Source organism: Rhinatrema bivittatum, chromosome 8, assembly GCF_901001135.1.
Source record: "Rhinatrema bivittatum chromosome 8, aRhiBiv1.1, whole genome shotgun sequence".
Lineage (NCBI taxonomy): Eukaryota > Metazoa > Chordata > Amphibia > Gymnophiona > Rhinatrematidae > Rhinatrema > Rhinatrema bivittatum.
This window is the reverse complement of record NC_042622.1, coordinates 195,850,489-195,871,175: the sequence shown is the minus strand read 5'-3', so window position 1 is coordinate 195,871,175 and position 20,687 is coordinate 195,850,489. Positions and strand designations below refer to the sequence as shown.

The 20,687-nt window shown below is 44.9% G+C and overlaps 1 protein-coding gene across 1 annotated transcript in view; it reads left to right on the top strand.

Annotated features, from left to right (window-relative positions):
- TXNDC17 (thioredoxin domain containing 17) overlaps nt 1-20,479 on the top strand; it is a 37,232-nt gene extending 16,753 nt beyond the window's left edge. Inside the window, exon 4 of the mRNA XM_029612397.1 lies at nt 19,452-20,479. Within this exon, the coding sequence (XP_029468257.1) occupies nt 19,452-19,520 (69 nt within the window). The 3' untranslated portion in view covers nt 19,521-20,479. The remainder of the gene's footprint in view (nt 1-19,451) is intronic.
- The last annotated feature ends 208 nt before the right edge of the window (nt 20,480-20,687 follow it).

The window sequence follows — 20,687 nt, the reverse complement described above, 5'->3', positions numbered from 1 at the left end:
ATATAGGTATGCTAGAACTGTCCGGGGAGGTGGGCGGGTCAGCATGGCTAATTCATCTGCTATCTACGGAAAACACCGTTTACGGTAAGCAAACTTGCTCTTTTCACGTAGATAAGCAGCTGAATTAGCCATGCTGTATGGGAGTCCCCTGCTGACGTATTGAGCAGTTAGTATGTATCAATTAATTGATTGATTTATTTTAATTTTTTTTTTTTTTGCTCACTACGACAACAGTGGCGGATAGTTCCTATGAAGGCTGTATTTGTTTGGAATTTTTTGCACTTCTGTAGGATAGTCCGACGCAAAGGGATCATCCACTGTCTGTTTGTTTAAACACTGGTGGGATGTGAAAAGTGTGTGTAGCGATGACTATGTCCGTTTCACAGATGCCCATGAGAGGGACTTGATGGAGAGAGAGGCAATCGAGGCTGCCATTTCATGCACATAATGTGTCCTTAGGGTCACAGATAGCGATTGCGACTTTCTATTATATCTGAAAATGGATATAATTGGATATCTCTGTGGATAAAGTTGTTTTTGTCACTGGATGCCCTTGTATGTTTGGATTGACGAAAAAACAGTTGTGAGGGTCGATTGGGTGACAGAGTGCATTTTTTGTAGTATGCCAGCGCACGCTTACAATCAAAGGTATGTAACTTTGTCTCATTGTCATTTGCAAGAAGGTTTGGATGGAACGTGGGTAAGGTGACAGTTTGGTTAATGCAGAAACTGGACATTACCGTTAGTGGAAATTTTGAGTAAGTGCACAAGGTCACCCTGCGGTGGTGAAATTGAAGATAAAAAGGGTAGTGAACCACTGCTTGTAACTCACTTGGTCGCCTTGCAGGAGTGAAAGCGACAAGGAAAAGCACCTTCCATGAGTGGTAGCGAAGGTGACAAGTGTGTAGAGGTACAAAGGATGAAAGCATTAGCTGTTCAAGAACCATGTCAATGTGCCACGGCACCGTTGGTTTTTGTAAAGGTGGATGTAGATGCAAGGACTAACATGAAGTAGGTCCTCCATCTAGATCAGTGGTTCTCAACCTTTCTAATGCCGTGACCCCGAAATACAGTTCCTCATGTTGCGGTGACCCCTCGCCCCGCGAGGGCGGGGCGAGGGTGGGGCTTTGGTCATATGGGGGTGGGGTTATGGATGGGGTTGGATTTTAGTGCATACTTATTTATTATGACATTTATAAACAGAACCACCATTCCTCATAAAACAATAAAATTAAGAAACATAAAGCATCAGTTATAATAGTAAAACCATACTAATAAAAGAATATTTTAAAATTACTGATAAATAGAATTTCTATTAATTAAAATCATATACATTTTTATAATTTCCCAAACACCAATAATATTTCAAAACAGCACATATATCAAATAACACACAATAATTAAAACTAATAAGGATTTAAAAAAGCCCCTGCTGTCCATACATGGGAGCTCTTGATTTCCAGTCACCCTGATATTGTCGAGGATTAGGAGGTTATCCTCTCTCTCTCACACATACACTCACATGTCCATTCTCTCTCACACATACACTGTCACATACTTACACATTCATGCTCTTATACCCACCATAACCTCTCACAGACACTGATACACTCTCAGGGTGTAAGACACTCTCTTCCCCCCCCCCCCCCCCCCCACTCACACACACACACTCTTACTCCCCTGGATTTTCTCATACACACTCATGCTCTCACTCTTACTGGCTCCCTCACAACCTCAGAGCCTCTCAGATAAAACTCTATGCAGCAGAAATAATGCTGAATGTTGAGAATTGTGTTATGCAGACTAATCTGGAAAATGCACTAATTTCTACATGAGTCATAATGAATCAGTCCTCAGCTGCAGGCATCAATTGATTATCCTGGCTCCCTTTATGTTTGCCAAATACAGTTCATGTGTAACAGCAATCCTAATTCTCCACCAGATCAAGCTGATTTCACATCCCACTTCATACTTTGTCACCTCCAGCTGAGTCAAACAATTAATCTAATTACTGCCACTGCTGCCGCATGGCTATTGGGGAGGCACTGATTGCTGCTATTGGCACTGAAGCCCATTCTGCTGCCTCCTCTGTGCAGGCCCCGTGGGTTTCCACTTCCTCCATGTTGATCTCGTACATTGTGAGATCCGCCATAGAGAAAGTGCTACTCTTGCACATTCCCAAAGATTACATGTACCAATCAGTAAAAAGTAATTTATTTGTTTTTACATCTGCTTCCCTTTATTTTTTTGCCATTTCCTTTTATATTGCCTTTTTTTCTGTTTCTTTTCTCTCCACCTGTCGTCTTCCCTCAAACACACAGTCAGGTTCTCATTCTCACATGCATTTCTCTCTCACACACACTCACACACACACAGGATCTCACTGTCACATGCTCTTTCTGTCATGCAATCATTCATACACACAGTCTCTCACTGGCACAGGCTGTCTGAGTCTCACACACAGGCTCTCTCACACCCCCACATGCTGCCTTGCTCAAGCACAGGCTCTCACTGTCACATGCTGTCTCTTTCACACACACACAGAGGCTCTCACATGCTGTCTCTGCAAACACACACAGTCTCTCAATTCACTCTCACACACAATCTCTCAACTCATCTCATACTCGCACACACCTCTCTCTCACCTCTGGGCCTCTTCTTTACGGGTTGCCACAGGATGGGCTCTGCAGCGGCCCTAGTCTTCCCGCCCCGCTGCTCCTCTTTTGCACGCGGCTGACGCGCCTCCTCCTTCCTGCCCGTGCGGCTCCGGCAACATTTGTCTTCCGGGGCAGGGCGGGCAGGAAGTACCGTATTTTTCGCTCCATAAGACGCACCTGACCATAAGACGCACCTAGGATTCAGAGGGGGAAAATTAAAAAAAAAAAAAAAAAATGGTGCTAAACTGGCTCTGCGTCTGGGCGTCTTATGGAGCAAATTAGGGGAGTGCATAGCTTTTTTTTTTTCTCCCCATTTTGTTTTCGGGTCTGGGAGGGCCATTTCGGTCCACTCCCCAGATCAGAAAACTCTGGGAACCCCTCCCCCCCCCCCCCCCCCCCCCCCCAAAAAAAAACCCCATCCCACACTTTAACAACCCCCACCCTCCTGACTCCCCCAAGACCTGCCGACTTAATTTACCACAACCCCCCACCCTCCTCCCCCCCCCCCCAAGACCTGCCGACTTAATTTACCGCACCCCCCCCCCCAAGACCTGCCGACTTAATTTACTGTAACCCCCCACCCTCCTGACCCCCCCAAGACCTGCCGACTTAATTTACCACAACCCCCCACCCTCCTGACCCCCCCAAGACCTGCCAAACGTCCCTGGTGGTCCAGCGGGGGTCCAGGAGCGGTCCGGGAACGATCTCCTGGGCGTGGGCCGTCGGCTGCCAGTAATCAAAATGGCGCCGACGGCCCTTTGCCCTCACTATGTCACTGAGACCGACCAATAGCAGCGGTCGGTCCCAGTGACATAGTGAGGGCAAAGGGCCGTCGGCGCCATTTTGATTACTGGCAGCCGACAGCTCACGCCCAGGAGATCGTTCCCGACCGCTCCTGGACCCCCAGTAGGAGGAGCACCGCGACGCGCTCCCTTTTGGGGTTGGAGGAGGCAGGTCTCCAGCTTCGCCCCGCCTCCCCGCAGCAGCCGCGGCGCCGCAGACCGGCAAAAAACCCCAACGGCCCGGTACTGGTCTGCGGACCGGGCTGTTGGGGTCGGTCCGCAGACCTGTTTTGGTCAAACGACCAAAACACAGGCGACCCCTGTGTTTTGGTCGTTCGACCCCCGCTGGGGTCGCGACCCACAGGTTGAGAACCGCTGATCTAGATGAAAGTGATGAGCTGTTATGGTGCTTACAGGAACTCGTAGCGAGGAGTCGCAATGCCCTTGCTGCATAGTAGATGGAGGCAGAGAGAAGCCGGTCAGGCGGGCAAGTTAATGGGTCGATACCCGTTGATGAATGCTAGGAAGCGTAGCGGGACCAATTTCTCTGAGTCTGGTTGATAGTTTACTGTAGGAGAAGAATACGAAGGGTAGGAGATATGTTGAAGCGCTGGCAAGCGAGCCCTTCAAGCCCCATGCTGTGAGGTGAAGGGAGGAGTGAAGAGGATGCAGCAGTGCTCTCTTGTCCTGGGGAAGAAGCCATGAGCTGGCACCCAGGAGAACTGGGCTGCGCTTTGATAAGCGCAGATGGTAAGCGAAACCAAGGTCGTCTGGGCCATGTTGGTGCGATTAGGATCAGATCCGCCTGACCAATCGATGAGAAGGCATCTGGAGCGAGTCCAAGTGGGCTCGGGCAAATCGAGCAAAGGGTCTCCCTTTACCTTTGTCTCTGTTTTGCAAAGAGATGGACTGTAGGGAGACTCCAAACTGAGAATACGACTTGAGGTACTTTTGGATTCAGGTTCCATTCGTGGAGGTGAAAGTTCTGCCGAGTTTGTCCGGTCTTGAATTGTGAATCCCGGACGGATAAGTTGTTTGAATTGAGAGAGATCCTTGATGAGTTCACTCCAGTAGCTGAACTGCCTCTTGTCAGTGTGTGCACGAACTGGATCCTCCTTCTTGTGCACATAGAACATTGTAACTTGGTCGTCCGTGTGAATGATGACTATCTGTCGTCCATGTGAATGATGATTATCTTCCCTTGTAGGGTAACCTGGAAGGCTCAAAGGGCTTTTTTTTTTTTTTTTTTTTTTTTTTTTTTTTTTTAAATCGCTTTGATTTTCAGAGAGTGTATGTGTAGTGTATCTTCGTACGAAGTCCATAGACTTTGTGTCTGTAATTCGTTCAGATGAGCCCCATCCTTTGGGGAATGCATCTGCGGCGAGTATTATTTGATGTCGCAGGGGTGAGCCCATGGTTAGTGTCAACGGGAGTAGCCCCTTTTCATGTTGGTGGCCAAGGAAATGTGATTGGACAGTGGATGGAGAGAGAGAGTCCATTGGTGCTTGAGGCCCCATTGTAGGCAGTGCATCTGTAGGTGTGCATGTGGAACAGTATAGATAGCTGCCGCCCTATGTCCCAGGGAGGCAGGACTTGGCGAACTGTAACTGAGGCCCTGTGAAGTAGAGTTGTAGACAGTGTAGAGAGGTAATGCTCTTGGGTGAGATAGGAAAGCCTGGTCTTAAATCATGTCGATGTAGGCTCTGATCTAGGCAAGAAACGTTTGCAAAGATTGCCTCTTAGTAGTGTGGGATTGGACGATTGGCTCCTAGTGGCATCCAGACAGGGGAATGTTTACACCCCTTGACAACGAGGGTGCGCCACCGCCCCTGCCACACATGTGGTGAAAAGACCTGGGGGCAGAGGCAAGGCCGAATTGAAGAACTTTGTATCAGAAGTGATGGTTGTCTGCCTGGAAAGAGAGGTAACACCAGGAACTAGGGTGCATCAGTATGTGAGCATATGCGTTTGTCAAGACCAGTAAGCACATCCCACCCCTGTGTTGAAAGGGAGAATGGAGTTGAGAGAAGTGATTTTGAACATCTCTCTTTGGAGTTGTTTGAGGGAATGGAGGTCCAAATTTGGGTGTAAACCTCCCAATTTCTTTGGAATCAGTAAATATTGGGAATAAACCCTATATGGAATGTCGGGCCTGAATGCATTGGTTCTACAGAAGAAGCTGGAGCTGCTGCAGGACATGTTCCCTGTGAGATGTTAAAATATATATATATTATTTATTTATTTTTTTAAAGTGCACCTAATATTTGATTATAAGTGTCCGTCTTATTACAATAAGTGTTGGCAAGAACGGATGGTTCGCAATAGAATAGCTGGTTTCATGCATAAGAGAGGACAGCGATCGCGGTCCTGGCATTGGCGGTGGATTCCTATAAAGAAAACCACCTAAATCTTCATATAATAGAGAAGATATCATGAAGTAGTACTGAAACAAGTGTCTGGGGACAGACCTCAGAGACTGGAGACATGCATGGAAGGTCACAGCACACTATCTATGTAGCAGTTGCAGTATTGTGTGGTGGAGTGTCCTTCGATGGAAGGGACCTAGAAGATGCCCTTTCCCTGCTTGGGAAAGTTGTTTGGTTTGTTTTTTTTTTTATATATTTAAACGGTTTTTATTAGGAACCATAAAGAAAGCAGTACAAGGTATGAAGCATAATACATGTTGAGCAAAGTGAATAACATAATGTGAGTCAAACCTTAATTGACATCAGAACAGAGAAAGCATCAACTGGCTCCATGATATTCCCCAACAATACAACCCCCCACCCCCCTGACCAATTCAATAGAGAGCATGTTAGAGGAGGCAATACACCACAGTGACACCGAAAAAAGGAATATAGGAATCAAGGCAAAAGAGATATGTGGGAAAATGCAAATAGCAAAGGGTACAAAAAGAAAGTATAGTAAAATAAAGAGGTCACCAGAAAGCACATCTACAATATTGTTTTGTTTTTTTTTAATATGAGGTTTCTTTGATAGGGAGTCGGCCGCCATCAGGAGGCGAACGTTCCCGACTGGTTCTCTCTTTTTTTTTTTTTTTTGCGACAACCCAGGTGTCGGGAATAGTCTGAATTCGTTCCACGAGTTCTCACATTGAGGATGTCTTCCTTTTTACGGAAATCAACAACCCAGATTTTTCGAAGGAGAGAGAGAGGACACACCGCAGTACAGCGGGGTGTGAGAAGCCATCCGTGGAACACAGCAGAGGGGACCGGCGGCTATAGAAAAATGCAATGTGGATTTATCCTATGAATGTAGCACTATGGCTGATTTGCAGTGCCAATTGGGTGCAATAATGTCAGCTACTTAACTCTGTGTAGTAAGTGTCTCGAAGAAGAAGGACCTTTCTTTGCTTCATTTTATGCCCATGCCTCACGCCATGATTCCTGGGAAGGAATCCCGGGACATCACGCACGAGGCATTAGCGTTGGCAGCTGGTCGCTCTGTCGCCTCATGGAACGCGTCCGCAAGGTAGGGCCCCTGGTCGACGGGAATGAGTTCCATGTTAGTGCACCGCCGATTGGCCGGGAAGTTAGCGAACCCATCAAGCTGCTGGCTCATCTGGTAGGCGCAGTACAGTGCCCCTGGTAGCGCATCTGCAAATCCATGGACATGCTCATGCCCCAGTTTTTTTAACTTTTGGGGCCTCAGACTTAATATCGCCATGATATTAAGTCTGAGGGTGCACAGAAAAGCAGTTTTTACTGCTTTTCTGTGCACTGCGCCGGCAGAAATGAACGCCTACCTTTGGGTAGACGCTAATTTCTTAAAGTAAAATGTGCGGCTTGGCTGCACATTTTACTTACTGTATCGCGCGGGAATGACTAATAGCGCCATCAACATGCATTTGCATGTTGCGGGCGCTATTAGTCTCGGGGGGGGGTTGGACACGCGTTTTCGACGCGCTATTACCCCTTACTGAATAGTGGATAAAGCTAGTCTAGATGCCGGTTAACAGTGCGCTCCGTATCGGCCTGCAACTTAGGGTCATCTCCTTCCACGCCATGGGACTCTCGCGCAGCACTCTGCTGCTGGTCCCCCTCACCCTCTACCCCCCTCGGGGGATGGGTAGGAAGCTCCTGATCATCGCGGTCCGGTGAGATATCTGAGGACAAATTCGAATCGTCCTGTGGCGCCATGGACCCAAGGGGTGCTTAGCCTTAGGGGCCCCCTGATCCACCCTTTGCTTGGACCATTTCCGGGGCCTAGAGGGCAGTGGGGATTAGATTTTATCCAAGCCGTGCTTCTTAGAAGCTCTTCTGGCTTTAAAGGCCTTGTGTAAAAAAAAGTATAAAATCCAAATTAAAAGAGGATGAGGAGGAATCCTCCTCCTCTGTAGGGTCATCCCCAAGTGAAAACGGACCAGGGCAAGCCGATTTGCCCCCCCCCCCCCCCCCCCCCCCCGAAAGAGGTCGCTGAGGCGATAGTGAAAGCAGCAAAATGCTGTCCCCTGACGCAGCCGGCGCTGCCACGCTGAAATTTTCCAAAATGGCGCCCGTTCCCGCGCTCAACGGTAACAGGGCAGAAGAAACAGCAGGAAGCTCCCCGAACGAGTGGGAGACCAAGGTAACCCGCAGCATGACCCCGCAGTGGCTGCTGAGGTGCCCTTCCCCCCCCCCCCCCCCCCCCCCCCCAGGCAGACAGGCTGTGCACAAACTGTCTCGCAACAATCGAGCTCGCGTTGAGCTGTACGCCCGGCACGCTTAACTCTGCGGCATGTCAGGCTGAAGAGAGGAAAATCAAAAATCTTCTTTTTTTTTTTTACTTGCCCGGTACAGCTAAAGTCTTGCTGCTAGTTCTCCTGGGGTGAGTGAGCCGGGCTCCCCGTGTCAACCCCTAAGCTGCCATGTATTGGTTATCGGGTCCTCGACCACAGCTGCCTCACGAACTCCCTGGGAGGCTGAAGAGATCTCCGGCCGTTGTCCCTTTTTTTTTTTTTTTTTTAAATGAGATAATCCCCTCAAATTGAAATTAAACTAAAAACAAATGTAGTCACCTGAAGCTAACTGACCAACAGTCAATCACACTAAGCAATACAGACTGTAGGTTGAGCACTCCTACCATCTGCTGGAGACAGAGTAATACAGGCAGGCTGTGGTGGCACCTAGGTATATAAGGCAGAGTCTGTCAAAACTTTCTCTGTCTCCATCTGCTGGTGGGGAGGCAAAACCCAGGAGTCTGGACTGATCCGGGTACGTACAGGGAACAGGAAATATTTTCTCTTATTAGTTAATTACCCAGTAACTTTGTGTGTCCCCTGGTCTTTGTACTTTTCGAAAGAGTAAACAACTGATTAACATTTACTTATTCCATTCATTATTTTATAGACCTCTATCATATCTCCCCTCAGCTATCTCTTCTCCAAGCTGAAGAGTCCTAACCACTTTATCCTTTCTTCATAGAGGAATTGTTCCATCCTCTTTATCACCTTGGTCACACTCTTCTCTAAACCTTTTCTAATTCTGATATATCTTTTTCACGTAGATAAGCAGCTGAATTAGCCATGCTGTCTGGGTATGTCTTCCGTGCCACTAGGTGGCGGAGCTCTCTAAATCTCTCAAAGGCTTTCAGCTAGGTGCTCCCTCCTGTATCCTGACAGGATTACCTCAGTCAGTTTTTTTCCACGAGACCATTAGGGCACGCGAAGCTCTTTCTCCAGAGAAAGTTATATTCTGTGAGGAAAAAAGTCTTTAAAAAAAGAAAACATCTTAACATCCAAACCAGAAAAGCCTCGTCTAGGCTTAAAATTCTGTTCCTGTGGTAAGTTAATGTCGGCTACAGATAGCCACATCTCCTGCCACTTCTGCCTCTGGACCCACGACCAGTCGACTTGTGAGGACTGCAGGAAAATGTCCCCTCAGGACCGGAGGCAGAGAGAACCTCATGAGCTGAGAATCAGGACTTCGGGCTCTTATGCCTCTTAGTCTCTGTCAGATCAGTTCCAGCTCCAACATCGAAAAAAAGTCCTCTTTGAAGAAGAGGGCCTCTTCAGTCGACCCACTCAGGTTAGGACACCGTCCGCTAAGCGCCAGCCGAAAATCGGCTCAGAGCGCGGGAGATGCGTCGGTGGCATCGCGGCTGCATGCTTCACCGACACATGCGTCAAGATCGAAGGATCGATGCATCGACGCCGGACTCGAGACGAAGCATCAACGCAGGGAAATGTAATGTTACTGGTGCAGATGCCTTTGCTCGACGCATTCGACTCTGCATCGACGCAGAAACACCCTAAGAAGCATCACTCTGGTCACAAAAGACACAGAGAAGCTTCGCCAACACAGGAGATGAGTAGCACTCAACCTACATCTCCACTTTTTATGTCAGACGAGTCCCAATCTTCACCTGGGGCACTGTCTCATATTTCCATTGACTCCAAGGGTTCAGATAATCCTCCTTCACCAACCAAGGAGCCTCTTCCACCCCACGTAAGACACTTACAAAATCAGTCTACGTCGGGCTTAGCAAACCAAACTGTTTCTCAGTTTACTACTCTTCTGACTCAATTTCTACAGTCAATAGAGAAATTTCACCGAATTTACCACCAAAACTGCTTTCTTCTATACCACAAGTAGACCTGGTACAACCAAGATTCCTCTAACGCCACGGGATGTCCCAATCTCCCCAACATCTCCCTTGGAGGATCCCTCTTCAGATTCATCCATGGGTTACCCGTCTGACCCAGATGAGATACCTCAAGAGCCTTCATTACCACCAGAGGACCTTACCTATTCTCAGTTCATAGACAAGGTGGGTCAATTACTCAACATAAGACCAAGAAGATACCAGATCCTCATCAAGAAATGCTGGGTATCCTCAAGATCTTGGACATACCATCTGAGCCAGTGACCCTTCCACAACACACTGCATTGACAGCTTTACTGGAGAAATCTTGGGCTACTCCCTTGACAGTTCTTCCAATATCTCATAAAGTTGACCTAAAATACAGAATGAAGGATTCTCCTTTCTATACCACGGTTCAACTTCCACACCATGCAAATCCAGAATTCACTCCAACATACTGCCGACTAAAGATAATAAGAAATTGGATGACTTCACAAAGAAAGCATATTCCTCTGCGATGCTCAGTGCCCACATTCAAAACCACCAATTTTACATAACACAATATCTTTTTGAAAGTCTGCAAGCATTGCAACCACATCTTCAGCAATCCTCTGCAGACACTTCCTTACCTCCTCAATACTATAACCTTGAGGAAAGTTTACGTCGTTTACTGAGATCCATCGACAAAGGTTTTGATGTTTCATCTAAAATTTCATCAAATGCCTTAGCAGTTAGATGCCTCGCATGGTTGCGATCTAGTGCCATAAGGGACGTTGTCCATGACAAATTGGCTAATTTACCATGTCATCCAGACAATTTGGTCGGAGATCAGTTCATTGATACTGTAACAAAACTCAAGGAGCAAAAAAACGGCAGTTCTTTCCTTAACATCACCGCAATGTCCACATACTTCACGACGTCAATATTCTGCCTCGACTTCTTATCGTAGGTCTTCCTATAAGACCTTTAGACCTTACACTTATTATAAGGCTCAGTACAATCGGCCATCAAGGCAACAGACTTATCAACAGCAGCCTGCACGCCAGCGTACTAGAAATCCTAGGCAGCCACGGCAACAATCCGATCCTCAACCGGCAAAAGCCCAGTCGAGTTTTTAAAAATGACAATGCCACCATCATCACCAGTTGGAGGAAGGTTGTCCAACTACCGTGTTTCCCCGAAAATAAGACAGCGTCTTACTTTCTTTTTACCCCCAAAAGTCCCACTATGTCTTACTTTCAGGGTATGTCTTATATTGGAAAAAAAGTCGAATTTGGTTTTAACGGTGTAGCTCTTCCTTTTACCACTGGAACCGGAAGCGCTCATGTCTAGGGGCAAAAATATAGCGTACGGTAAAAGCACTGCTTATGGTTCCATATCACAGTCTCCCATAGGGTTACAGCCTCATACAGTATCCCAAACAGGGATAGTATATGTGTTATGCGAACAGGGGACATAGGCAATATACTATAGGTGTTATGTGAACAACAGGGGGCAATATTACCCCCTGCTATGCACACAGGACACAGAACAAGTACTGTATGGCGATATCTCACCGCTGCAACAGCTACCGTACCTCTCTATCCTGTGTCTTCGCAGACAGCGCGATATCAGTGCGGGAGATCGCGCGGGGCACATCCAATGAGAGCTGCCGGAGACACATGACGCTATGTCTCTGACAGCTCTCATTGGCTGTGCCCATGTGACCTCCTGCTCTGCTACACAATTCAATGAAGCCGGCGCCACCGTCCTCCTCCGCGCTATGCCGTGGCTACCTTTTACTTTACTACGTCTTACTTTCGGGGGATGTGTTACATTAGCCGACCCCCCCCTAAAATTCCCACTACATCTTACTATCAGGGGTGTCTTACTATCGGGGAAACACGGTATCTTCTAGCCTGGAATCATATTACTTCGGATCAATGGGTTTTATCAATAATACGAAGGGCTATGCCCTCAATTTCTCAACCCTCCCAACTCTCCCACACTGGGCTCCTCAGAAGTTCATAACTCAGAAGGAACATATCCTACAAGAAATCAAACTTCTTTTACAAAATCAGTGCATCCAGAAGCTACCTCCCCAGGAATTTCATCAGGGCTTCTATTCCCAATATTTCCTAATTCCCAAGAAAACAGGAGGTTTACGCCCGATTCTGGACCTACGTTCCCTCAACAAACACTTACACAAGGAGAAGTTCAAAATGACTTCTCTCAAATCCATTCTTCAATTTTTTCAACCCGGGGACTGGATGTTCTCACTGGACTTGAAAGATGCTTATGCTCACATACCAATGCACCCCAGTTCCTGGTGTTACCTTTCTTTCCAGATGTACAATCAACGTTTCCAGTACAAAGTTCTTCCATTTGGCCTGGCTTCAGCCCCCAGAGTTTTCACCAAATGCGTGGCAGTGGCACACCTTCGTCGTCAAGAGGTGCAAATCTTTCCCTACCTGGACGATTGGCTCCTAGTAGCAACCAATCCACACCTACTATGGGACAATCTTCTCAAAACAATTTCTTGCCTGGACATCCTCAGACTCCTCATCAACTACGAGAAGTCGAAACTGGAGCCCACTCAAACTTTACAATTCATAGGAGCCTACATCGATATGATCCAAGACAAGGCTTTCCTATCTCACCCGAGAGCACTAGCTCTCTCTACAATCTCACAACGCTACTTCACAGTGCGACAGTACCAGCTCATCAAGTGCTCGCTGATCTGGGGCACATGGCAGCAGCCATTTATGTGGTTCCACACACTCGCCTTCATATGTGCCGCCTACAATGGGGTCTCAAACTTCAATGGACTCAATATCTACATCCATTGTCCATACCCATTTCCTTGACCACCAGCATGAAACGGGACCTACAATGGTGGTTACTCCCACAAACACTTTCCTTGGGTTCACCACTGAGACCCCTTCGACATCAAGTGATACTCACCACGGATGCATCTCCCACAGGATGGGGAGCTCATCTGCAAACGTTACACACACAAGGTCTATGGACCCCGTTCGAGCGGACACTTCATATCAACCTTCTTGAGCTCAGGGCAGTAAAAAACTGCCCTTCGAGCCTTCGAAGATTCCTTACAGGGGAAAATAGTCATAGTGCACATGGACGACAAAGCGACCATGTTTTATATAAACAAAGAAGGAGGGTCCGGTTCTTGGAACCTCTGCAAGGAAGCAGTGCAAATGCTAGAATGGGCTCATCAAAGATCCATCTCACTACAGGCAACTTATCTGCCAGGGATACACAATTCCAGAGCGGACAAGCTCAGCAGAATCTTTCGCCCACATGAATGGGAATCGAATCCAGAGGTAATTCAGGAACTTTTTGCAACATGGGGTCTCCCTACAGTCAACAGTTTGCAACAGAGAACAACAGGAAACTAGAGAGATTTTGCTCGGTTTACCCAAGCCCCCTCAGACTCGCCCCAGACGCCTTTCTCATCGATTGGTCACAAGTCCTACTCTATGCATTCCCCCCCCCCCCCCCCCCCGATACCACTCATCTCGCGAACACTCCAGAGATGCATCGAGGATCAAGCTGATCTAATCCTAATTGCACCAGCATGGCCTCGTCAACCATGGGTTGAGAAAGCAACAAGGAAGGCTATCTAACAAAGCCGAGTAGGCAACAAAATGTGGATTAGAAGCCAATATGTCCAAAGTATGAACCTTTATTGAAGATAAAAACTAAGCAACGGTGTTGCTTAGTTTTTATCTTCAATAAAGGTTCATACTTTGGACATATTGGCTCCTCGTCAACCATGGTACAGTTACCTACTACGACTATCTGTCCACACCTTCTCACCCAGGACAAGGGAACACTGCTACATCCTCTACACTCCTCGCTACACCTCACGGCATGGAGATTGAAAGGTTCGCTTACCAGCATCTAAACATTTCTCCTACTCTTCAGGACATACTGCTGTCCTCTAGAAAGCTATCAACCAGACTGAATTACCAGAGAAAGTGGACACACTACACTTCTTGATGTACATCACTAGGTATCGACCCATTAACTTGCCCACCTGAACGTCTTCTTTCATACCTACATCTACTGTACAGCAAAGGATTTGCTACGTCCTCGCTACGAGTTCATTTAAGCGCTATAGCCGCTTATCATACCCCTCTATATGGAGAGCCTATATCATGTCATAACTTAGTATCCAGGTTTATGAAAGGCGTATTACACCTCTGTACACAAACCACCGGTACTGTGGGACATTAATACAGTTCTCGAACAGCTAATGCTTTCGCCCTTTGAACCTTTGGAAACTTGTCACCTACACTACCTTTCCTGAAAGGTGTTTTTTTGGTTGCTTTAACTTCTGCAAAGAGAGTTAGTGAATTGCAAGCCTTAGTTCACTACCCTCCTTATCTTCAATTTCACCATGACAAGGTGACCCTACGCACTCACCCTAAGTTTCTACCAAAGGTGATCTCCAGTTTCCACATTAAACAGACCATTTCCTTGCCCACATTCCATCCTAAACCTCATGCTAACGCTAATGAGAAGAAATTACACACTTTAGATTGCAAACGTGCACTAGCGTACTACAAAAGACACATGCTTTCACCCAATCGACCTTCACAACTATTTCTTTCATTCAATCCGAACGCTCCGGGGCATCCTGTGACATAAAGAACTTTATCCACATGGATATCGAACTGTATACAGTTCTGTTATCAACAAAGGTCGCAAACTTTACCTGAAACACCTAAGGCGCATCAGGTGCGTGCCATGGCAGCTTCGATCGCCTCTCTACATCAAGTTCCTATCATAGACATATGTAAAGCGGTGACATGGTCCTCGCTTCACAACTTCACATCCCACTAATGTTTAGATAAACAAATGGCGAATGATGCCCTAGTAATGCGGACTATCCTTCAGAAGAGCACAGATTCCATATAATTACAGCCTTCATAGGAACTGTCCGCTATGTTTCCACATATTGAGCAAAAAAAACCCAAACTATTATTACACATTACCTGCTCAATACATCAGCTGGGACTCCTTGACAACATGGCTAATTCAGCTGCTTATCTACGTGAAAAGAGCAAGTTTACTTACCATAAACGGTGTTTTTCCGTAGATAGCAGATGAATTAGCCATGCTGACCCTCCAGCCTCCCCGGACAGTTCTAGCATACCTAACTTGCTTTGATACTGACTGAGGTAATCCTGTCAGGATACAGGAGGGAGCACCTAGCTGAAAGACTTTGAGAGACTTGGAGAGCTCCGCCACCTAGTGGCACGGAAGACGTACCCAGACCGCATGGCTAATTCATCTGCTATCTACGGAAGACACTGTTTACAGTAAGCAAACTTGCTCTTCTTGAGATTTGGTGACCAGAACTGCACACAATACTCAAGATGAGGCTGCACCATGGAGCAATACAGATGCATTATGATATTCTCTGTTTTATTCTCTATTCCTTTCCTAATAATCTCTAACATTCTATTTAATTTCTTGGCTGCTGCTGCTGCACACTGAGTAGAAGATTAACATATTTTCAATGATGACACCTAGATCCTTTTCCTGAGTGGTGACTCCTAATGTGGAACCTTGCATTTTCTCTTCCCTAAGTTCATCACTTTGCACTTGTCTACATTAAATTTTCATTTTCCATTTGCATGTCCAGTCTCCCAGTTTTATAAGGTCCTCACAATCCTCTTGTGATTTGATAACTTTGAATAATTTTATGTCATTGGCAAATTTGATCACCTCACTTGTTCCCATTTCCAGGTCATTTATAAATATATTAAAAAGCATCGGTCCCAGAATAGATCCCTAGGGTACTTGATCTCTTTCCATTGGGAAAATGTATCCCTACTCTGTTTTCAATACCTTTACCCTATATGATGCCAGTAAAAGCTGATATGCATCTTTCAAATTGGTTGTCCTATATTTTCTCCCCTTTCTTTCTGCATTAGTCTCTCCTCTGAACCAAGCATAGCTCTTGTGAATACCATGATGTACAGTAAGTTTGATAGTTAACTATCTGCTCCAGAGCAGCTTCATCATAAATGTACTTACAATGTGGTTCAACCACCTGTTTCATCTAGAGAACAATCAAATGTTTAAATTCTAAGCATTTTAAGAGAAATAGACTAACATTAACTGTTGACCATTTCAACCTCTGCACCACTTAGTACATCAGATCTCAGCATAATTTAGCTGAAATGACAGCAATCTGTGATCAGACTAAGAAATAAACAAATTCCTTATCTGTGACACTATTTAATCATGCTAACTTCTCATTCAACAATAACATATCTAATAGATGGCACGCACTGTGGGTGCTGAACTAATTGTTCCAACCCAATTATATTCATATTAAAAAAAAATTCATTTCTCTACTTTGCTTCAATATCCTGAAAATAAATATTAAAATCAAACTATCATTTTCTGATACTGTACACTTAAATCAGTTAAAATCGACAGCATCAAGAACTTTTTATGCCGTAGCAAATAAAGCACACAAACTATTCATAAATCCACTTGTATAACTAGTGCTTCAAAATAATTATTGGAATGATAGCAAGTTTCACTACTCTCAGTAATTTAAAAAAATAGTTTTTTAAACACCTCCACCTACCTTTTTTTGCTCTTTCTACACCTTCATAAGCTTAGTCTACAGGACATACGACTGTTCATAAGCACTATATCATGTTTTTAACCAGGGCTCAGTTACAAAGTCAATATCAAATTGAACCAATAAATTTGTAATTTCAATTTCTTTCTTCCTAACTGAATACGCATGGGATGAGGATGAAAGGGGGTAGATTCAGGAATAATCCAAGGAAATATTCCTTTACAGAAAGGGTGGTGGATGCATGGAACAGCCTCCCAGCGGTGATAGTAGAGATAAGGACAGTATCTGAATTCCAGAAAGCATGGGCCAAGCACAGGGAATTTGAGGGAGTGGTAGAAATTGTAGGGCAGGCTAGATCCATCATATTGTCATTTTTGCCATCCTGTTTCTATTACAGCAGAGTCTGTTATGGCCCTGTAGAAAATGAGGAAAACAATATATGAATATCTTATGATGCCTGGCTTCCTTCTTTGGCACAAATATTTGCACATAATTATTACACAGAAATTCACATAATCATTGACTTAAATGTTAGAGGATTTATGCCTGGAAGAAATGGGGCCAGCTGGTGACCACAGGCACTAACCAGTGATAAAGCAGCTTTAAAAATACTTTGTCAACCAATGGCAGGGCAGCTTTCAAAAAGCTCAGTGCCAGCACAGTGCTGTAACCTCCCTAAAACCTTGGGCTTTCATTCTAAGAAATAAGCAAAAGGGATTCTGAGCCCATGAAAATGTGAGCTAGGGTCACTGGGTGCTCTGCTAGCTGTGGCAGAAATTTGAAAGAATGCTTGACAAGCTGGGGGGGGGGGGGGGGAAGAGCAGTAGCAGCAGCAGCAACACAGGGGTCTTATAAGGTCAAGCTCTGGGCTAAAAAAAAGGCAGATGAAATATAGCTTACTGTTTTGGTTTTTTTGGGGGGTTTTTTCTTTTGTGATTTTTTTTTTTTTTTTTGGAAACTATTTTTATTGCGTTTTAAATGTTTACAGGAAACAATTGAACAACATGAGCAACAAGGTACAAAAAGTTCTGTCCCGTCCCGTCCCCCGTCCCCCCTTCTGCTGCTTAAGAGTCCTCAAAGTATGATCCTTAATATTGAAGAAAAAGTCAGTGGTCCTCCAAAAAGTCCTGCGAAGTTCCGTCAGTTGCGGGAGGCACCTTCATGTTCCACGGGTCTGGTATGTTGCTGGTGCTAGGGGTCAAATAACGGGTAAAAGCAGACCAAATCAGTGTTGTGGCCCTAGATCTCTTTGGCATAATGTCAGTTAGAATGGCATGTTCCATGGAACAGAGACGAAGCATTTGACGAAACCAATGCTCATAACTGGGTGTTCCCCTGTTCAGCCAATTTGCCAAAATTACTCTCTTCCCCATAAGACTCGCCTTCAAGAGAAACAATCGTTCGAATGGCGTTAGTTGTAGGTGATCTAGGGGGTCTAAGCCAAAGAACCATAAAGTTGGGTCGAAAGGCAAGAACTTTTTCAAAAACTTTTGACATGCCTTACGAATCTGGCCCCAGAAACGTGAGATTGCACTACATTCCCAGAAACAATGGTAAAAATCACTACCCTCAATTAAACATTTTGGACAATGATTAGAGTGCGTAATCCGCATTTGCTTGGCTTGTAAAGGGGTGTATAGCTTTGCCAAAGAAATCTGTAGCCAGTTTCTCGTAAAAGAACATTTTCAGACACTAGTGCTAAATCCTTAAAACATTCCCCAAATTCAGAAATAGTTAAAGAGAAAAGGACCACGCTGTCCATCTGTTATAAAGGCGACCCAGCACCCTTGAATCTTCTATATCCATGAGCTCTTTATAATAGTAAGATGTAGTGGGTTTTTTATTTCTCCCCGTCTGCAATAAATCACTAAGCATCTGATGTTCAACCCCCACCATCAACCGAGGGTGCTCTGTGCAAATGAAGTGGTGAAGTTGCATATAAGCATAATAATCAGTGGCAGGGAGTTTAAACATTTGTTGAAGCTGTGGAAAGGGGAGAAGCCCTCTCGTTACCCCTGGCTGATAGATCTGATATAAATTTAAGACCCTGAGTGCTCCACCTGTGAAACGTCCCTATTCCCTGACCCGGCGGGAAAAGGCTGTGACCCGTGCTAGTAAGCAGGGGTGTCAGTTGATTCTGGAGTCCCATAAGATGACATAACATATGCCATGCCTTCCTATTGGATCGGAGAAATTCCTGTGCTCTGAGATAATGGGGAACCTGGCATGTATCCAGCTGTAATAAAGGGTTCAACGAAGAAACCCCATACCATTCTAGGAGGCAGTTATGTGGAGTAAAAATGGAGGTACCAAACAACCAGTCTTTCACATGTCTAAGACCACAAGCCAGATTGTAAAGGGCTAAATCTGGGCAGTCCAGCCCAGCCCCCCTTGAGTTTTAGTACGGACTAGAGTGGTTAAAGGTATTCTGGCTCTTTTCTCTTTCCAAAGATAGACCTTAAAAGCTCTATTGATCTGGATAAGGTCTCGTTTCTGAATCCAAAGGGGCAATAATTGCAGTACATATAACCATTTAGGTAGCAATATTTCTTTTGTGATTTTGCTAGAACTCTTAACTGATCACCCAATACTTTTGCATAAGGACAGAATCTAAGCATTATGAACCACTTGCTTTCAGGAAACAAGTTAAGTGATTTTCTCATGTCAAGTCAGTGGATAGATTGTGCCTTATCTAAATGTTATACTTTTTTTTTTTTACACGCTACCTTTACAGTTCAGGCATTGCTTTCTTATTTTGTAATAAAATAGCCATGTGCTTGCTGGTAATTTTTTGGATACTGAAACTTTTCTTCTTTTCTTTAGCCTCAGAAGTTGGTAGAAGACGAATGCTTTAAGACAGACCTTGTGCGGATGGTGTTTACAGAAGATTAAGTGATGGTATTCGGTTCTATAAATGTCCCTAATGTATGAATTGGAATATGGAAATATACTGCTATGTTAATCATATCTTCCCAATGATTGTAACTGCCTTTGACACTGTATGGATGAGACATCATAAGCCTTATCACTCACTTTAAGTGCAACTTAAACCTGTCAAAATACAACCAGAAAGTAGTTATTGACAAACTCCCACAATAGGCAAGGTTTTCTTAAAGAAACTTCCCCACTGATGTGCTGAGCAGACTCACTGCCACTGTATCGTAGCCCAACCACCCCAAGGAGGGTACGTGAGGGAACCCCTGTTAGGACACACATTACAGTAACTGTCTCTGAAATAAATGTAAATATTTTGTGAATATTGGGGAGGTTCCCACTTCTAGAATTGGATCTTTTAGATTCCAGTTATCAACTTGAAGGAGAAATATTTACCTCAGCTACAGCGGCTCTTCTCCAATCAGACACCAGGGATAGACAGATCTACCGGGTGATTTATCCCAAAAATGACATTGTAGATTAGTAATGGACTTTTGTAGGCTGTGATACTTCTTTAGGAGGCTGTCTCTGGAAATTTTAATGGGGAGGTGCATTAACTTCCAAGCCAAGTTCTGTCACTTTGGTTCAGTCAGTCAGTAATGAGATCCAGAATGCTTTCTTTGTGTTTACAGTAGAAATTGCATGCTTAAAATTCTGTATTGTGTTGTATCTTTAAATAGTGGGACCACTGCCTTATCGTACATGGTTCCTAACCAGATATGCAAAGAATCTTTGTGTTTTGTCTGTATTAAAAATAAGTTGATCATATATGTTGTTTCATGTAATGGTATAACGTGAATCTTCAGCATTTTGGTAAATATGTTGTCTTTGTCTCCAAGTAATTGCTTAGTATAGCTAATTCGCTAGTAGGCTGCAAGAATGTTGAAACAAATAAATAAATATATATATATATATGATGTATGTCTAAAACCAATCTTCTGTTTTACCATGCCTCTAAGATGGTGCCACTGTAGTGAGGCAGGGTTTTGCTTATATCGCATTGCTTGTATTCCTCTTGCAGTAAACTTGGCCTGAGTCAGAGTCCCTATTGGCTACTCCATTGTTTTGTACCAAATCTATCACACGGAATGTGGAAAGATGCACATAGCACACTTCAATATCAAT